Here is a 21,005-nt window from a genome sequence, read left to right as displayed (position 1 = left end):
GCTGTTCATAACTACCAGTGTAATGATGTTTCTAAAATAATCGCAGTAATCAGAATTCAAAAATAGCTTTCACACCTTACCTGAAAAATCCCAGAGAAAATCAAAACTGTGAAGTTAGTCTGACAACACTAACCAAAAATGTAGATGTGAACTTCCTTGTAGCGAAAAAATGTTTGTACTGGGATTCTAGAAAGAGCTAAGTAAAGAAATCCTGTGCTGATTGAACTGCCAGCCTCATAAATCCACAATTTTTAGGAATACAACAGACCTACCAAATTAGCAAGTGCCTTTAAAAAAAAAAAAAACAACAAAAAAACCCCCCGTAGTTTTCTGTGGAGCTCCTTCCTCAACTCTATCATTCATATTCCACTCCCACATGCTCAACTTACTGCTGGAAGTTATACTACAGACTTGTTACCATCAACTCAAAAATATTTCCTTTCTGCTTTGGTCTAACACAGCTGTTAGGCATCAAGACAAGCTCTAAAAAACTACTGGAATGAATTAACTCCATATTAGGAATCAGAATACTATCCCATACTAAAAAAAAGATATACGGTTTCAGCTTATCACTCCCGTATACTCACATCCACCAAAAATCAGAGAAACAGAGCATCTGTTTTTCTTATTAGGAAGTACACTCATTTGTAACCATTTTGAGAAAGAAGTTGCAAGACATTTCCCAAAGAGTACAAGTGCTAAAAGATCCAGTCCTTCACAGGAAGGCAGGCTAGAAAATTTGAAGTAAATAACTTCACTACTTTAAGGAAAAACAAGCTATGAATTCAGCTCATAACTCTTCTGCAAGACACTTGGAATATGATATAAAGACCAGCTTTGTGTGTCTCAAGCAGGCTGCTCAATGGCTGAATATGCAGAAAGCTACAGACTGACAAATTGAGCACCTGAAAGATGCTAAAGGTACTCAAGCACAAGCTGTAGAAACAACACTAGCAGAGCATGACTGCAATGTACACATTACTTCATGCTGATTTGCTGCATACTCTTAAATACAAGATACTATTAGTCAATGGAAAGTGATTTATCCTGTACTTGCTACTTCATGCTGTATCTTTGTGAAGCCATTAAAGATTTCTAGCAGTCATTAGACTATCAGCCAGACCTACGTAATTGACTCGGCACAGGACTGACTGCAGAGAAGCCAAGAACATGAAGCCAAAAAAAATGAAACAAAACCCCCACCCTCCCACCACTCTAGAGCTTCCAGATGGCCACTCGTGCCTAAAATGCAAATTTTGGTCTGAAACACTGGGGCAAAATTATAGGGTAAGTTTTATTTATTGTTCTTTAGCCAAGCCATTATTTTTCATTTGCATTTCTATATTTAAGTTACCCAGATTATTTTTTGACAACAGTTTCAGAGAGTTTTCTTAAATCTCAGTGACAGTTGGCAGGGCACTCGCAAAAGAAATAAATATATACACGGAAGTACTAGAAAAGTAGTCATATTCCCTTTCTTGTGCTGAAACAACACTCTTCCATACCGCTCTTGCATAGTTTAAATCCTCAAAGCATGCAAGCATAGCTGAAGGTATTGTATTCAAGTACAAAATAGTTAAAAAAAGAACACGTAAAGCAAAGGTTATAAACTTCAGAACTGTTTGTGTTTTCACCCATTACAGAATACATGACCAGGCAAGCTAACCCCTAAGCAGGAAGGGGCAAAAAGCACAGCTAATAAAAAAAAACAGCCTTCAAGGCTCAGTAACTTCTCCAATTATCATAAGGCAAGATGGCTTACCCATGCCTAGACAAGTTTCAAAGAACTCAACACACCCTCCTAGGGATTATATTTATTATTCCACTTTCCTATCTAATCCTTATTCAAGACTGTTCTATGAATTGACATAACCATTATGTAACAGTCATATATAACATAGTAAGACATTACCTCAGGAGAAGATTTTATGTGTTTAGCATCAACACCTCCACTATTCTCAGAAGACTTCCTTTTTGTGCCCCCAATTCTTTTGGATTTATCTGGAAAAGAAGGTGACCAAAATCAGTATATTCATCACAGATATGCTACTTAGCACTCGAAGAACAAACAAGAATAGCTCTTACCACATTTTCCATTGTTGTCATATATGATTTCAACGTGAATTAATTCTGGATCAAGAGTTTTTAAAGCTGGGATCTTGGAAAGGAACAAAACCACAGAAGTGGCCATTTAGAGAGGTGAAAGTTACTATTTGAATACATTTATCTTAGATGTTGCAGTATAGACTAAGCTTAGACATTTAAATTCTAGGTTCTTTGAATACCAAGCTGAAATTAACAATATATTGTTATGACAAGAGTCTCTGCATGCAAACACACACATAAACTGGTGTTTCAGAGCACTGCCTACGCAGCATAGAAAGCAAAGAAACAAGTGTCTAGAATTTTTGTATGAAGAGTGAGGAAAATGTACGGTCTCCCTCATTTTGCAGAGAAGGCCATTTCTTATTTGATAATTCTTTCAGCAGCACACAGAAACACTTTGGAGGAAGAGATTATTCTGCCTGACACTGATCCCCATATTTTTTAAGGTTATTGCAGCAAGGACAGAATTAAAAATGGTGCTGGTGGGGATATAAATACAAGTTCTCACCCATTCCCCATCTCTGGTTGTAAACTGCAGCAACTGGTTCTTACCTCCTGACAGTTGACCTCTAGAGTTCTTGTAGCTGGATTACCATTGACAACAACTGCTGTGAACCACTGAGTAGACGGATCCAGGCTATAAATTCTGATTTTTGAACCAATGATATTTTTTCCACCTTATAAATTGGAAAAAAACCCAAACAATAAAGAGAGCTTACAAAAAAGGGAGCATAAAGATCATCACAGTTACAAACTTTCACATAGCTGAGGAGGGGAAAAAAACACCCCACAATAAAACTATGTTCCAGCTACTTCCTTCCTGGAATAGTTCAATTAAGTTTTTTGGAGGTTCAGACGTAGCAGAGTCCAGACTGACCTCCAGATTCCAGATAGTAAGGCAGATCAGTAGACATGGAAATGAAGATTCAATGATTAGATATGAAGTTTTCCTCTTTACAGTACTGGAAGTGACAACTCTTAAGTTGCAGTATTTACCTTTCCATTAAAGTTAGGCATTTCTTGCATATGCAAGCATACACCTCCAAATCTGTTTGTATGAACCCTAGTAGAATCTAGTTGATCTAGCTGAATCTAGTAAATCTAAAAGTAACAATTTTTACTTGACTGAAAAAGTAGTCTCTATATAAAACTGTGGAAATTTTTATAAACAAACAGCAGACTGAAAAAAAAGATCAAGCTACCCGAAACAAACAACTCCAAATAATCTCAATGATAATTGCTACAGATTTGATATCTCTTTCATAAGTGCCAGGCCATATGTGCCTAAATTATGTACTCAACTCTTACAAAGGAAGTATCTGAAACTTAAATCTCTATAATCCTTCACATTTTGCATTCATTGCTGCAAAAGTGGAATCAGTATTTTAACAAGGTTTATATCCCTGAATCAGATTACTGTAATTTACACCATCACTGCTAAGATTTCCCTTTTAACTTGGGTATTTATTGTCAGAGTTTTTCACTACAGAGTAGGCTTATACCTTGTACCAAGCGTGTTTCGTCTAGGTGTTTCTTTACCAAAGCCTGAATTTCTTCATTAACATTTTGATCATCCTTAAGAGAAAGCTTGGAACTGTCCATATCCTATTTAGGGGGGAAAAAAAATATAAAAGTTGGTATGAAGGATAATGTTTTTGATTAACAAAATCCCATAATATCTAGAAACAAGATAGCAGAAATTCATACAAGTTTCTCATGATTCTGTTCTTTCAGCTCTGAGGATATTGTATTTGAGGCAGACATCATTTCCTAAATACTAATCTGGATCAATTATCTGCAAGCTAGACTAAAGTGAGCTCTCCAGGTCCACTTTAATACTGTTCTGAAAACAATCTGGCTTTGTTTCACCACATTGCTAATGAGCACTAATTTTAATTGAACCATCGATTTTTTAATTTAGGATTTTAAGTTCTCAGAAGCAGCAACATATAAGTAGTCCTCAGAAGATGTAAATGCAAACATTTTTAAGTTCTCTGTTTCTATTTATGATACTACCAGGATCCAGTCCATCTCAAGGCACCATTATAAAATGTTTCTATGCGTGAAAACCGAGTCACCTACTTCTAAATCATTCATAGTTATTCAGCATCATGTATTTATATTTTGGAGGGGGTCCTCTGATTGTTATCTAAAACAAGCTGCTTGACAACATTTAGAATTGATTCTGAAATTAAAAGTTAAGAGCAAGTTTTTACCAATGGCTTGGAGTGTTAATAAAAGTGGGTTTGGGGGTGGGTTTTTTGTTTGTTTTTTTGGTTGGTTTTTTTAGGCACTGCTCTGGTACTAGTAATCAGCAAAGGCTGAAGAGCTAGTAGACAAGAAACAGTTATTCAGGAAGTCAGAAAAGTAATCTTCTCCATTACAGTACTGGGATAAGGCTTCTACATAAAGAAATCTTTACTCTGTTGTTCAGACAGTGCAGGCAAGACAGCAATCTACAACTCAAATTTAGCTTTAAGTGATTATTTTGTTAGTTTCTCAAGAGGAGTGGTCTATTTGCTGATTATTAACAAGTCAAAAGAGAACACTAATGATGGCACTACTAGCAGCCTCAACATGGCAACATGGGACAGCTATCACTAATTTTATTCAAACCATTTAGAGGCCTTAAGAGTAGTTTCCTGAAAAGGTTAAATCCTTTATCATTAGCAGATGCTATTCTTCAAAATGCCTGACTAGTCACATGGGGCAATCGTTTCAATCCATCTCAGCTTCAGGAGGTTTTTAATCAATACATACATTATATTCAGAACTGGTATTTATGAGTTATGACAATACATACCCACTCTAAGTTTCTCCCATTTTAAGTTCTCATTTAGAATATATTAGCTTGACATATCTTAAATACCAAGACAAAAGATTTCTCTTCCATCTTTATAATGCCATACAAGTTTACCTGAATGGGTGTCAAAAGGTCTTTGGAAAGAAAAACACATTTCTCTTCACCGAGATAGCGTACTGAAACCATTGGTCCCAAACCAGCTTTGTCCACTAACGATTTGTAAGTCTAGAAAAGTGATAAACATTTTCTTAGAAACAGAGTAAGATCTCATCAGTCCTCATTTGCATTTAAAAAAATATTTTAGTTTTGCATCTATTTCTCTGTTAAGATACCACATCTACATGCAACACTTGAAACAAAGCACATTTCTAGTAAAACTTCTAATACATGCCTAATAGAGGAGTTACCAGACTATTCTTGAAATTAATTTCATTTAGTAGAACCAGTCAGGAATTCTGTTCAGGTGGCTGTCATCAACAATTGATCGTTCATCTCAATATAAAGAATTTACTAATATTAAAAGTTCTAATTGTGGATACGTTATTGAAAAACTTTCCTTCTGGTAGTCTAGGGGAATAATTAGCAAATCATAGAATTATTTTGGTTGGATGAGATCTTTAAGACCAATCAAGTTCAACCATTAACCTAGCACTGCCAAGCTACCACTAAACCATGTCCCTCAGCACTATATCTATGCATCTTTTAAATACCTCCAGGGATGGCAACTTCCTTGGGCAGCCTGTTCCAATGTTTGATAACCCTTTCAGTGAAGAAATTTCTCCTAATATTCCTCCTAAACCTCCCCTGGTGCAACTTGAGGCCATTTCCTCTTGTCCTACTGTCTGTTACTTGGGAGAAGAGACTGACCTCCACCTTGCTACAACCTCCTTTCAGGTAGTTGTAGAGAATCATAAAATCTCCTAAGGCAGATCAGTAGACATGGAAATGAAGATTCAATGATTAGATATGAAGTTTTCCTCTTTACAGTACTGGAAGTGACAACTCTTAAGTTGCAGTATTTACCTTTCCATTAAAGTTAGGCATTTCTTGCATATGCAAGCATACACCTCCAAATCTGTTTGTATGAACCCTAGTAGAATCTAGTTGATCTAGCTGAATCTAGTAAATCTAAAAGTAACAATTTTTACTTGACTGAAAAAGTAGTCTCTATATAAAACTGTGGAAATTTTTATAAACAAACAGCAGACTGAAAAAAAAGATCAAGCTACCCGAAACAAACAACTCCAAATAATCTCAATGATAATTGCTACAGATTTGATATCTCTTTCATAAGTGCCAGGCCATATGTGCCTAAATTATGTACTCAACTCTTACAAAGGAAGTATCTGAAACTTAAATCTCTATAATCCTTCACATTTTGCATTCATTGCTGCAAAAGTGGAATCAGTATTTTAACAAGGTTTATATCCCTGAATCAGATTACTGTAATTTACACCATCACTGCTAAGATTTCCCTTTTAACTTGGGTATTTATTGTCAGAGTTTTTCACTACAGAGTAGGCTTATACCTTGTACCAAGCGTGTTTCGTCTAGGTGTTTCTTTACCAAAGCCTGAATTTCTTCATTAACATTTTGATCATCCTTAAGAGAAAGCTTGGAACTGTCCATATCCTATTTAGGGGGAAAAAAAATATAAAAGTTGGTATGAAGGATAATGTTTTTGATTAACAAAATCCCATAATATCTAGAAACAAGATAGCAGAAATTCATACAAGTTTCTCATGATTCTGTTCTTTCAGCTCTGAGGATATTGTATTTGAGGCAGACATCATTTCCTAAATACTAATCTGGATCAATTATCTGCAAGCTAGACTAAAGTGAGCTCTCCAGGTCCACTTTAATACTGTTCTGAAAACAATCTGGCTTTGTTTCACCACATTGCTAATGAGCACTAATTTTAATTGAACCATCGATTTTTTAATTTAGGATTTTAAGTTCTCAGAAGCAGCAACATATAAGTAGTCCTCAGAAGATGTAAATGCAAACATTTTTAAGTTCTCTGTTTCTATTTATGATACTACCAGGATCCAGTCCATCTCAAGGCACCATTATAAAATGTTTCTATGCGTGAAAACCGAGTCACCTACTTCTAAATCATTCATAGTTATTCAGCATCATGTATTTATATTTTGGAGGGGGTCCTCTGATTGTTATCTAAAACAAGCTGCTTGACAACATTTAGAATTGATTCTGAAATTAAAAGTTAAGAGCAAGTTTTTACCAATGGCTTGGAGTGTTAATAAAAGTGGGTTTGGGGGTGGGTTTTTTGTTTGTTTTTTTGGTTGGTTTTTTTAGGCACTGCTCTGGTACTAGTAATCAGCAAAGGCTGAAGAGCTAGTAGACAAGAAACAGTTATTCAGGAAGTCAGAAAAGTAATCTTCTCCATTACAGTACTGGGATAAGGCTTCTACATAAAGAAATCTTTACTCTGTTGTTCAGACAGTGCAGGCAAGACAGCAATCTACAACTCAAATTTAGCTTTAAGTGATTATTTTGTTAGTTTCTCAAGAGGAGTGGTCTATTTGCTGATTATTAACAAGTCAAAAGAGAACACTAATGATGGCACTACTAGCAGCCTCAACATGGCAACATGGGACAGCTATCACTAATTTTATTCAAACCATTTAGAGGCCTTAAGAGTAGTTTCCTGAAAAGGTTAAATCCTTTATCATTAGCAGATGCTATTCTTCAAAATGCCTGACTAGTCACATGGGGCAATCGTTTCAATCCATCTCAGCTTCAGGAGGTTTTTAATCAATACATACATTATATTCAGAACTGGTATTTATGAGTTATGACAATACATACCCACTCTAAGTTTCTCCCATTTTAAGTTCTCATTTAGAATATATTAGCTTGACATATCTTAAATACCAAGACAAAAGATTTCTCTTCCATCTTTATAATGCCATACAAGTTTACCTGAATGGGTGTCAAAAGGTCTTTGGAAAGAAAAACACATTTCTCTTCACCGAGATAGCGTACTGAAACCATTGGTCCCAAACCAGCTTTGTCCACTAACGATTTGTAAGTCTAGAAAAGTGATAAACATTTTCTTAGAAACAGAGTAAGATCTCATCAGTCCTCATTTGCATTTAAAAAAATATTTTAGTTTTGCATCTATTTCTCTGTTAAGATACCACATCTACATGCAACACTTGAAACAAAGCACATTTCTAGTAAAACTTCTAATACATGCCTAATAGAGGAGTTACCAGACTATTCTTGAAATTAATTTCATTTAGTAGAACCAGTCAGGAATTCTGTTCAGGTGGCTGTCATCAACAATTGATCGTTCATCTCAATATAAAGAATTTACTAATATTAAAAATTCTAATTGTGGATACGTTATTGAAAAACTTTCCTTCTGGTAGTCTAGGGGAATAATTAGCAAATCATAGAATTATTTTGGTTGGATGAGATCTTTAAGACCAATCAAGTTCAACCATTAACCTAGCACTGCCAAGCTACCACTAAACCATGTCCCTCAGCACTATATCTATGCATCTTTTAAATACCTCCAGGGATGGCAACTTCCTTGGGCAGCCTGTTCCAATGTTTGATAACCCTTTCAGTGAAGAAATTTCTCCTAATATTCCTCCTAAACCTCCCCTGGTGCAACTTGAGGCCATTTCCTCTTGTCCTACCGTCTGTTACTTGGGAGAAGAGACTGACCTCCACCTTGCTACAACCTCCTTTCAGGTAGTTGTAGAGAATCATAAAATCTCCTGCTCAGCCTCCTTTTCTCCAGGCTAAACAACCCCAGTTCCTTCAGCTGCTCCTCCTATGACTTGTTCTCAATGAAGGTCTGCTGCATGGCTTATATTAAAGTTCTCAAAGCTCACGCAACACTAACAGTATACCAAAGCCTTAGTTGAGGTGTGTATGATGACTTGGATAGCCTCATAGCTGGTATACCGCTGCAGCAGAATGATTAAGTTGTGTTCAGGTCTACCAAAGACTTTAAGAACAGACAAGAAACAAAAATTTCCTTTAAAAGCTTCTGAACTCTTCCTAATATTTTCAAGGCTAAATTTTGTCTAGTCCTGCAGTAACAGCTCTGAGTAAGTATGAGGATCCTGGAACAACAGGAGTGGCAAGAATAACTCCTTACACGAAAGGCACATTTGTGCCCCATTTAAAAGAAAAAAATAGAAAATCATTCTGATAGAGTATGCATTTGGGTTTCTGTAGGACTGATAAAGCAAACGAAGTCTTTCTTTCCCTTTGTTGCTTTCACTTCAGTTTGGACAGTATTGGCGAAGGAGCAGTATCACAAGAGAAACAGGAGTGACAGGGCAGAGCATTACAAGAGTTCTGCAAAGCTATTGCATTTATCAGAAACACACTCTCCCATATACTTGAATCAGTAAGTTGCGATCAAGATTTAAATAAATTAATCCACACATCCCTTTAATCCCTTCTTTCCAGCCTTGAGCGGTGGGAAGGGGAGGAAAAAGCCTTCTTGGTCAAAGTTCTGTTTCAAACATACCATGAAGCAAGCTTTACATGCAAAGCAAGTATCCAGTAAGAACTGTTCAGATACTCAGAAAGGGACAACAGTTAAGTTTCAATAAGCAAGTTTTCAGAACGTTGTATCAGCAAAATCTCCCAGTAGAAGTGCTGATAATAATGCACAGGTCAGGAAATAAAATTAAGGATTCATCTTTCCACCTCCCCTCCTGTCCTATTTGCCCCAACTTCCAATAAATATATGCTTAGATTAGCTTTACTTAAGAAAAACCTCAGCTAAAGTGCAGCAATATGAATTACACTGTATACTTTTTACCTAGAGAAATTAAAGACTATTAAATATGGACTACAACTTCAGCATAATTCATGTTCAGCAAGTTTACATCTTCATTTATTTCACAGCTATTTTTATGAGTAGCAACATCCAAAGTAGTCTAGTAAAACTATACTGGCTGAATGCATTAAGAAGTGTTCCCTGTTCACCTCTACTGGCTAATTAGCCTAGCCAGCCACGCATGGCAGTTACAGAAAGCCTGGCTCTTTGGTTTGTACAGCATAGCTCAGATTTTTGTATGCACAAAATCCAAATATCACAAGTTATCTGTGCCAAGCTGCCATCACACAGGAGACATACAAATTATTTTTGTCTCAGATAAAGAATCACTGAAGAATTAACAGTACTTGAGGCAGAGTAAAGCAAGATAAGAATACAGGCTATCCTTAGAAACCCATTATTTACCCTTTTTCTATATAGTCTTAGCTGCAATTTCATGAAAGAAGGAAGAAACAAGAGACTTAAGGGAGAGGGAATAACATTGTATGGAACAGCGGTTGGAGAGGAAAGCAAAACCATGAAAATACATTCCTGTCTCTCCAGGTACAATATACCAATGTCAAACGCTTACAAGCTCTGCCTAGCTCTAGCTGTACAAAGAGATTTAGTTTCCCTTCAGATCACATATAAGAGGAGTGAAGCTGTACTTGCAAAATTGACACTTGTAACAACACCATCTTAGAACATGGAACTGCAGAAACAGCATGATTTAGCCCAAGTGTATACTTGCCATTGCAGGCCACTGGACAGCAGGCATAGAACCAGATTGATATCTTCTTTCAGCCAGTACTAGCTTTTGCTCCACCAGGAATGCTTTTATTTTATGGCTGTAGATTTCCATCCATCTTCTCTTTTCCCATGATTCATCATCAAATTCTACACAAATCTACAAAAAGGAAACAAAGTGAAGGAGTGACTAATAAAATTCAGACACATACAACATGAAAAAGAATAAACAAACCTCAATTTCCTCAAGAAAAAAGTACTTGTAATGCAAACGTGACTACTGCCTTTCTGTCACACAATCAAGCAATCACTAAATCATCCCAACCTGACCTAGTATTTTGTAACTGATAGTCAATGTTAACTAGTTTGTCATCGTTACTGTCACATAAAACATTAATATTCCTACACCCTTCCCATCTGAAGAAAGTCTTCCGCTGCTCAAGGAAAATTAAAATATGTTAACTCTGCCACCAGTGTTTACAATCAAGGAAACACACACATGAAAAGCCTCCTAAAACTCTAAAGGACTGTATACAGTAGTGGCATATGGATTTTCCACAAACCCTAAACTAGAGTACTTGAAAAAGCAACCTGTTTTTCCAGAAATATTTTACAAGTCCCAAAGAATAACTTTAGTTCATTTATTGACTTCACAAATAACACTAAGCCAGTAAAGGTGATCAAATTATATAATGGGAAGGTGGTCATTTGCTGCCTGGTTTTATCTGGTATCTCTGAAACATCTATACAAACTTTTCAAGAGAAAAGCAATTGTCACTTCACACCAAAAACACCACAGTGGTGGCTTGACCAATTTCTTTGGAATGGTATTAGTCTTTTTTCATAGGCAACATGGGGAGATCAACAAAGGGTTGGGAAAGACCACAAATATGACTTTGCCTAAATACAGAAATTAGAGTATCTTGATAGAGAACACTACTCAAAAATCACTCCCTCTTTCCATAAAATACAGTGATTCAGTCTAAATGCATATAACTAACAACACAGAAATCTCAGTTGATTGAATTGTAGAAACATTCCCTTTTGTTTAGCTTCCTTTTAAGAGGAAAGGCAAGTAAGAGCCTGCACACGAAACAGCATTACCACAGGCAGGCATCATAAAACTAATGGGTGCAGAAATGAATTTAGTCATTTTGAAGTTCATGGAAACAGTGAAAGAGATAAGCAAATAACACAAGTAAAAGAACCAGAAGGGCTTGTTTTGTCTATTGTGTGAACACCACACAGGAAAATACAGGTGAGAAAATGTGTTCAAAAGTAGTTGACAGCCCTTCTATTTTGTAGGTTGCTCCTGATACGATATAAAAAGATTAAATATTTCTACTCCTTTAGAGACTTCCCCCCCCAATCTATTACTATTTTGGGTCTAACTATACATTACTCTTCCACAGAGCTGCGAGAGAGGAAAGGAGATTCCATGTGTTTTGGTACAAAAGTTCTCTGTGCCTCAATTGTCTACTTTGCAACTTCTTTAATACTTTCTCTGGAGAATGCATTAAGTCAATCGCTTCTGGCAGAACCGTAACCGGTTAAAAGGCTCACAATAAAGTCCCCAACAGCACCTGCTCCTTCTCCTTTTAAGTCCCAGAGAAGGCCCTTAAGAAGAGCTTTCTGCAGCAGCAACATCCTCCTCCTCACTCCAAGTATGGCATGGGGACAGCCCCGCTGGCCAAAGATGGAGAAAGCTCCACCCCTGCCGCAGATTCACAACAAGCTCGGCCTCTTACAACTCATGACTCTTCATAACAAATCCCAAAGTTTGCACTTTCAAGAAAGAGTTACAAACACGTATGGTTTCTTCTTGTTTGACAAGAAGCAGGTATTTCTTCAGTTAATCTGAGGTCACAAAGTTCTTGCCATTAAAAAAAGAAGAAAAAAAGGCAAGTAAACAGTTTTGATTGAAAGATGGTACTGTCCTTGATGTTATAGAAGAGCCTTCCACCAAAGCCCCTTGTAGAAACAAGAGGACCACGTAACAAGATGCCGTTACTATAATGGAGTTTTGTCCTTCGCAAGTACTTCGTATGCTACAGTAATTACTCAGACATGGTTGAATAGTTTTACTGACTACAGTTGCCAAATAGTCCCCTTAAGAGCTTCACAGTCAAACTGTGAAAGTAGCTTGACTTCCACTGAAACTATATAGTTAACAAGTTACACTAAGCTTGCAATAATTGATTACATGTTTAGAAATCATTAAGAAGTGGCCACCATGCAAGAAGAGTCTGAGAACCCTCCAACACCACATGTGAATTTGATACATCACAAGTAGAATTACTTGTTCGTTACCAGCTACTTCAAAGATCAAGAAAGAAAAGTCATCAATCCCATCAACACAAGAGTGTTTTTGTTTCATAAGTAACTACAACCTATGGAGGAAAAAAGTTGTTTACAACTGACATCATCTTAAATTACACTTAGGAAATACACAGAAATAAAACCTAGGCACAGCAGGTGCAATAAAAACCTGAAGTTTTCAAAATGCTGGTGGAAGAAAGCACATTTATAATTAATTGGAGGTAATTTCTGGCATTAAAACAAGCACATTGGGGGCTCTACCCAGAGGTGAACATGTTTTCAAAGCATATTACGCAGACAAGTTGACTAAGGCCTCTCCCCCAACAACAGCAGATATATATGTGTGTATGTATACACACACACGCATGCACACGAAGTTTCTAGCCCACAGGTTAAGGGCTCTCATTTCAGAAGGTCTCTTTCAAAGCCCCCAGTTACCTTCAGGTCTTGCTTGGATATGTCCGTGTGTGAAACCGCTCGGATCCTGCCAGACTTCCAGGGCCATTCCAAGATGCGGCTGGTGTCCCACGGCCTGTCCTCTTCCTCCGACAGGCTGAGGAACCTCTTCCCCACCAGCAGCGACCAGCTTCCCTCGAGCCTCAGCACCATTTTAACTCATCGGGAGGCCTCCAGGGAGGAAACCGACGGGAAGAGGAGAGAGAGAAAGAAAGAAACAAACAAAAAAATGTAGAACAACAAAGGCAGGCGGCGGTCGGCGGGCAGGCCGCGCTCCCAGCCCCGCCGGCGGGCTCGCCCCCCGCCCGCTTTCCCTCACAGGGAGCCGCGGGGGCCAAGGCGGGCGGGAGCAGCGCCGCTTCCTCCTTCCTCTCCCCGTCCTTCCCCCTCCTCCCCTCCCTCCCTCCCTCCCCCGCTTCTTTTCAAGCGGCTCAAGCCGAGCCCTCCGACACCCACAGGATGCTTCTTTGCCCACGCTCCTGTTAATCATTGCCTCGCTGAGGGTGGGTGGAAGGAAACACCAGAAGCTGCTGCAGTGCAGCTCCCAGCCGTTTCCAGCCCGGACCCCCGCCGCCTCTTTGTTCCCTCCCTCCCTCCCAGGAGCCGAAGCGTGGGGGGAGGTGGCAGCTGAAGAGAAGGCAGGGAAACAGGCGACCGAGCCGAGCTCCTTCCGGACGCCTCCCCGACACCACCCTCCTACCCGCCCGGGCAGCCCTCGAACCTCGCCCCCGTCCCTCACCTGCTTCTCCCCCCTCTCTGGCACCGGCCCCAGCCCGGCGCACCCCGCAGTCACACGGCGCCCGTGCAGCGGGCTCGGCGAACGCAGCGCTTCCCCCTCCGCCCCCGGCAGCAGCCGCGGCGCCGCAGCCAGCGATACTACTCGGCCCCGCGCTCGCGCACACACCCCCTCACCCGCGCGTCCGCCCCGAACCCCGGCCCGCGGACGGCCCCAACCGCCCCGTCCCTCGCTCCCATTGGTTCTCCCCGGCTAAGGGGGCGGGGCTCGGGGCCAGCCTCCCGCTGCGATTGGCCCTGAGGGGCGGTGTCCGTCCCGCTGGCCACGCCTCGAAACCGTTGCTCAGCAGATGGCGAAAAAAAAAAAATGGGTATCCCTCCGCAAAGCTTCGCGTGAAGGAGTCCACAGCCCGCCCACAGCCACGAAGAGCCCAAAGACGAGGCCCAATAGAAAACCAAACACGTTTCAGGCCGCCGTGTGCCTTCAGGCTCGTGTTTCTGCCTCAGGCGAGCTGGGCCTTAAGCTATAAGGGTGGCCTTTGGAGTCAGCGGAGGGATCCGAGGGAAGCAAGAGGCGTGAGGCGGCCCCTTATACGTGCGGTTCGCGGCGTACTCAGATATAGCACAGGGGGAGGGGGCACCTGCGGGCTGCTTCTGCGCAACCGCAGACGGCGCGGTGCACCTGCGGGGGCGCTGCGGGCAGCCTCCTGCGCAGGCGCAGACGGGGAAGGGCCCGGCACCTGCTCGGGGGCCGCGCGAGCGCCTGCGCAGTTGGGGTTGGGTGGTGCGGCGGCGGCGGGGTGGCCGCCATCTTGTTGGGCCGCCTTGGAGGCTGAGGGCGGCTGGGAGTGGCACGTTCCTGTGGGGCAGAGGACGTTCAAAAGCAAAAAACAACATACGCTAGAGGTTCCTTGGGAGGATGGCAGGCTTTAGAGAAACTCTAGTTGTAGTTGAGGTGGGTTATGTAGTTGTATCTGCTGGCCAATGTCTTCTCCCACCTCAGATCTTGTATTTCTTTCATGCGAGGCCTACGTGCACTTATGAAAGACTGTTGTCAAGATCATAAGAGAACCAACTAGTTAAACTGAGAATATCGTAATGAGCTTGCTGATCATGTTCTGCAGTGGCTTAGCAAGACGTGCAGACTCATTGTCTACAACAAGGAGAGAGAGAGAATGTGGGAGGAGGATGACCGAAAATGAACAGAGTACCAAAGGGCAAGAAGCTGTTGAGTTACCAGTTTACTGGAAAACAGTGGTGCTCAGTTTATGCTTTCGTCCGTCCCGCTGGCCACGCCTCGAAACCGTTGCTCAGCAGATGGCGAAAAAAAAAAAATGGGTATCCCTCCGCAAAGCTTCGCGTGAAGGAGTCCACAGCCCGCCCACAGCCACGAAGAGCCCAAAGACGAGGCCCAATAGAAAACCAAACACGTTTCAGGCCGCCGTGTGCCTTCAGGCTCGTGTTTCTGCCTCAGGCGAGCTGGGCCTTAAGCTATAAGGGTGGCCTTTGGAGTCAGCGGAGGGATCCGAGGGAAGCAAGAGGCGTGAGGCGGCCCCTTATACGTGCGGTTCGCGGCGTACTCAGATATAGCACAGGGGGAGGGGGCACCTGCGGGCTGCTTCTGCGCAACCGCAGACGGCGCGGTGCACCTGCGGGGGCGCTGCGGGCAGCCTCCTGCGCAGGCGCAGACGGGGAAGGGCCCGGCACCTGCTCGGGGGCCGCGCGAGCGCCTGCGCAGTTGGGGTTGGGTGGTGCGGCGGCGGCGGGGTGGCCGCCATCTTGTTGGGCCGCCTTGGAGGCTGAGGGCGGCTGGGAGTGGCACGTTCCTGTGGGGCAGAGGACGTTCAAAAGCAAAAAACAACATACGCTAGAGGTTCCTTGGGAGGATGGCAGGCTTTAGAGAAACTCTAGTTGTAGTTGAGGTGGGTTATGTAGTTGTATCTGCTGGCCAATGTCTTCTCCCACCTCAGATTTTGTATTTCTTTCATGCGAGGCCTACGTGCACTTATGAAAGACTGTTGTCAAGATCATAAGAGAACCAACTAGTTAAACTGAGAATATCGTAATGAGCTTGCTGATCATGTTCTGCAGTGGCTTAGCAAGACGTGCAGACTCATTGTCTACAACAAGGCTTTCCTGAGAGAGAATGTGGGAGGAGGATGACCGAAAATGAACAGAGTACCAAAGGGCAAGAAGCTGTTGAGTTACCAGTTTACTGGAAAACAGTGGTGCTCAGTTTATGCTTTCACTGGGGTGCCTCCCATCACAAGAGATGGCTGAGCACCGAAAGCCTCACAGCAGCAGGGCCTTTGCTGCAGGTGTGATGCTGCTGCCACGTATAGGTCTCATCCACCATTTTCTCGAAGCCGCCAGTCCCAAACTTGAGTTAAATGCATTTTTAAAGCTTTTCCCACTGATTTGCTTCAGGACTGTCCACTGACCACTTGTCTACTGCTGCATTCGGACAAACGCATTGACGTATGAAATCAAAAGGCACAAAAAATTCCTTGTGTGCCATGATGAGGGAGTTGTGCACTTCACACCGTGGAGATCAGGCAGCCCAAATTCTTTGGCAACGTTAGGGCCTCTTGAGTGATTCCTAGCAACATGATGAACCTAGCAATATGTAGCATTTCCAGCAGGGAAGACAAAAAGTGAATAATAGAAGATGAGTCTAACATATCAGCGTGTAGCCTAAGGAAATACTTGTTAGCAGGCACTGAAAGGAAAAACAGGTATGTTTACTTCTCAGATCTAAATATTTAATATATAGACCAGACTTACAAAATGGAATTTATGATAAGTTATTTTATAAAGCAAGCTCTATTTGAAAATACCAAATTGCTTGTTTCATTGCAGGTATTAGGCTCTTGTAACAGCAGCTGCACAACATACACATCATACAATATAGGTGTGGTAAACCCTCATTTCTTAAAGCCCTTAGTTTTTGTGCATACACAACATACTTTTCCTGAAAGGGTAGCTGTTTAATACATATAGGAAGAGTGATGTTATGCAATAAGGAATCAATATTAGCCAATACAGTAGATCAAACTGTTGGTAGCACTCCAGTTGCCTAATGGTAATATCTTTTTTTTTTAATTAGCACCAGGATAAAGGAAAGCTTTATGGAGAGATTTGAAAGACAACAATGTGGGTTTTGTGAATGAGCAGCTCCCACATGCAAAGAGTAACATGAAGATTGATGAGAGGTGTTTTACAATTTAATGTGGCTGAGTTGGCATTGGCCTACAGGGCCAAGAGTAGGAGAGCAAGTATAGGGTGATAGCTACAGTACCATAGTCCATGAATGACCTTGAAAATGAACTTATATAGGAAGTGATGCTGAGTCATATGATCAAAATGCAATATTCTGAATGTATGTAAAGTAAAACAATTTAACAGAGACCAGAAGATAAAATAGTGAAGCAGGCAGAATACAAGTTGAGAGGAGTATGGACAAAAATCATGGATTCAGGGTGCAACCAAGCTTTCAGTGCTGTAAGAGCAGAAGTATTCAAAACTCAGGGGCTAGAAGTTGAAGGCAGATAGCTTAAGATTTTTGGGTTTATTTTTAAGCAAGGAAGAGAATTAGCTACTTGCTTCACATTCCTAGGATTCTCAATTTCTTTAAGAAGTTAGATCAGGGCCAAATTACTTCTTAAGTTATCTAGCTGCTTTAAAAGTTATAAATTTGGGTAACCAGTGAAGTCATGGGTCAAAAAGACAAAGATATAAAATTTTAAATTGTGACTATAGACATCTCTGAATTTGTTCCATGGTTTTAGAGGGTATTTCTCAGGATTTTAACCATACAATACAGAAAAATAAATACTTTTGTTTTTCTTACCTGATTATTTTATCATCACTCACAACAGTCTCCACCAAAACTAATGCCTAGTAGAAAAATTGTGTGTATGTATGCCCACCCTCATTCACACGGTGCATCAATGGAAATATCAAAATGTTCAGAAATAGCTTTCAAACAAACTAGCACTATGATAGTGGCACAGAGGCAACTGTCTCACTCTGGATAGTTATCTCAAGATACAAGATACATCTCAAGAACAAAATGCCATTCGAAATACCTGCAAAACAAACCAGTGCTGTAAGTATGCAGAGCTGATTAAACTGCAAAGCAGCAGATTTCAACCTGTTCTTCTGGCTGCAAGGAGCCCTGAACATATTTTTTTACAGCCGGCTCTACCTACTGGGTAGAACTGCTAATAGGTAAGCCTTTAGCTCCTATTTGAGAAAGGAGTAATCTCTGCAAACAGGTGCTCTTTAAACAGTAACTTCAAAACACACTTGAATAAATTCTTCCTTTCAGCCACCATGAAGTAAGTACCAGTACTGTTCCTTATATGCAGTATCACTAGGAGAAAAGCAGAAGTGGCTTTGGTTAAAGAGATTTGAATTTAGCAATAACATTAATTGTCATGGCACTATATTCTTGGAAGATGTTTTCTGTGCTAAGTGGGCGCAGATTGTTTTTCAGGGCTCTCCTCCTACATACCCAAGATACACCTACAGGTTTGTGTGCAGTTACAAGAAACAACGGTTGATGCAAGATCTTATGGATACTGTTTTTTAAAATCTCTACTGTAGTAACATTTAAAGGTCTCAGTTCTCAATCAAAGCCCCATTGGAGGCTCTCCAAGCACAGAAAAATAATATGAAGTGCTTTATCTTCTAATGATTAATGATGAAGGTGTAAGGATATGTAATTAAAGTTGAAAGTGCATGTGGTCAGACTACAAAAATACCAGCTATACTAACTAGAAACAGGGCTTTGGAAGGTAACAAACAGTTTCATTTCTCCAGTATGTCTTGAGATAGGGTGCTAAAGAATGAGTGATAACAAACTACCAGAAGCTTTCCTACTCACTAGCACCAAACTGACGTAGCTTAATTACTGCTGAAGTAGCTAAAGTTGATCAGTTACTACTCCTATTCGGTCTGGCTCCAGTTACAGTATGGAAAGATAAAAGCCTGTATAAACTCCTTTCTTAGGTCCAGTCATGTTACCTCAGCACACCTCCCATGAATCAGCTTTGCAAGACTAGCAGGGCTAGTTCCTTCTCTTTTTCCCATGCTTATCTCTTTACCATAAGTTAAAATAAAATAATTGATGTCTTACATTAGTTAATATTGTCTCCCTGTCCAAAGCTACAGGAAGCATGTGTTTTGACACAAAGTACATTACAAAGCTATGCAGTTAAGTTTACTTGCTGATGGAAAAATTCCCTAAGAAATGCTGAACCTAATCTTTTCCACTGCCATACATACTCTGCAGTGGGGACTAATCTGCTTTTCTTTTGCTAGCTATGAGTTAGTAGGACTTAGATTTGCTATCACAACTGTAGAAACAGGAAATTATGAGAGGACTTTCAGGATGATAAATCAGTACCAACTATTAAATTTTAATTGATTATTAATTTAATATTTAATGATTTAGTTATTTAGTTGGATGTTAAGTATTGCCAGGGGATTCAATATTCAGTTTTCCAGATTAATTCTAAAGTTAAACAGGTATTTATAGATAGAGTGATGCAATAACCTTTAAAGAATAACCGTGAACAAATGTTAGACATAAAGTGTGGTTAGTAAATATGTGCTGATTTTGTTTTTTCTTGGCTGCTTGAGATGGAGAAGGCCTGTTTTGGACCAAAAAAACCCCTTTCGCTACAGGAGTTAGTACAATATCAGTTAATAATTCAGAGGGTTCAGGATATTGTTCTTTAATACAAGAATGCAAATGAATATTATCTTGATGTATATAATTTAATCAAGTCTTAGAGACCAGCAGCACAGCAGGAATGTCTTGGTGATATTACTACCCATGTACCAAAGGAGCCACTAAAAGTTAGGTGGAGCTACACAGTGAAATTTAAGCAACATCATTACTTAATGAACTGAGGAAAATTGTTCTTTGTTATTTGGCTTTACATCCAAAATTTTTCCAATTCCAGAAATTTTTCAAGTATTGAACTTGCCTGCTACTTGCTTTTCTGGGATCGTTTGGACAAAATTCACAGTGCTGCTTTTGATTTTTCAAAACCCCATGTATATTCTCTTGAAAGCATTTGGGACACTTTCAACCTCTGTCATTTAATGTAGTTTGTGACAAAGCATGGAGAGAAGTAGGGATTGTTGTGAGTTACGAGTATGTGCAATTTGGACAAGGACTTTGGTTGCTCTTGGATGTGTATTTGCTTAAAAAGAGGTTTAGCCTTTTGACTTAGTTGTGAAGAAGGTGCTCAAGAGTGATCTTGATGGGTACGTTGTATGTGCTTGTCTCTCACTCGCTGCACTGCAAATCCTTCCACTCCCCGCAGAGAACACTGGCTTTCTTGACTCTAGTTCTTCTCTCTGCCACTGACCAACTCTCCCTTGAACTGGAGCAATGGATATTTAGCAGAGAACATTGTTTACTTGATAGTGTAGTAACTTTGTTTCCAATAGAAAAATACAGTATCTTTTTGTGTCAACTGAGAAATGTCTTTTTTTTTTTTTTTTAAATTCTGCGTGCTGTGCTGATACAATGTTAACAAAGCTAAAGTAATGCTACCGGCTTTGGTATAGCTAAGAGCAAGTGAAAGGTTAAGATCCCAGGTACTGGTGAATATAGAACTGGGAATTTTTAAAAATGGCATCTTGGTAGCTGTGACCTAGTTGGGAGAGCACAGAACCGGGAGCAAGATCTGGAATCTAACGCTAAGTGTGTCATTAGGCAGATAATTTGATTCACCTCATTTCTCTCTAAGATGGGATTAACAATAATCATTCTTATGAATTGCTTTGTGTTGTGCACCTGAAGGATGATGAGTGTTATAGCTACTAATTAAACATTATTTTAATCTTCAAATTTCCTTTTCCTTTTAAAATTTAATGTGTTTATGCTCCTTAATGCCAAGGGGGGGGGGGGGGGGGGGGGGAGAGGGCTGTGTTGGGACGACCTCAAAACGCTGGGGCTGGGGGCATGCAGGGCTGAGCTGGGTGTCCACACTGCCCTGGGGACGGGTCCCTTGC

General features: G+C 40.5%; 1 protein-coding gene across 2 annotated transcripts in view; it reads right to left on the bottom strand.

Annotated features, from left to right (window-relative positions):
• KDM3A (lysine (K)-specific demethylase 3A) overlaps window positions 1–14,132 on the bottom strand; it is a 35,404-nt gene extending 21,272 nt beyond the window's left edge. The window contains exons 1-8 of one of the 2 annotated variants that reach the window (XM_014966805.1): window positions 13,978–14,132; window positions 13,221–13,409; window positions 10,468–10,623; window positions 7,853–7,963; window positions 6,439–6,541; window positions 2,659–2,783; window positions 2,086–2,158; window positions 1,913–2,001 (exon numbers count right to left, since the gene is read on the bottom strand). In XM_014966805.1, coding sequence (XP_014822291.1) covers window positions 1,913–2,001; window positions 2,086–2,158; window positions 2,659–2,783; window positions 6,439–6,541; window positions 7,853–7,963; window positions 10,468–10,623; window positions 13,221–13,391 — 828 coding nt within the window. In that variant the 5' untranslated portion in view covers window positions 13,392–13,409; window positions 13,978–14,132. Of the gene's footprint in view, window positions 1–1,912; window positions 2,002–2,085; window positions 2,159–2,658; window positions 2,784–3,608; window positions 3,712–5,023; window positions 5,130–6,438; window positions 6,542–7,852; window positions 7,964–10,467; window positions 10,624–13,220; window positions 13,410–13,977 lie in introns of those variants that run through there. The other variant, XM_014966803.1, reaches the window with a different exon arrangement.
• Between the last annotated feature and the right edge of the window lie 6,873 nt (window positions 14,133–21,005).

This window comes from Calidris pugnax, unplaced genomic scaffold, assembly GCF_001431845.1.
Source record: "Calidris pugnax isolate Ruff unplaced genomic scaffold, ASM143184v1 scaffold14, whole genome shotgun sequence".
Lineage (NCBI taxonomy): Eukaryota > Metazoa > Chordata > Aves > Charadriiformes > Scolopacidae > Calidris > Calidris pugnax.
This window is presented reverse-complemented; position numbering and strand designations above follow the sequence as displayed.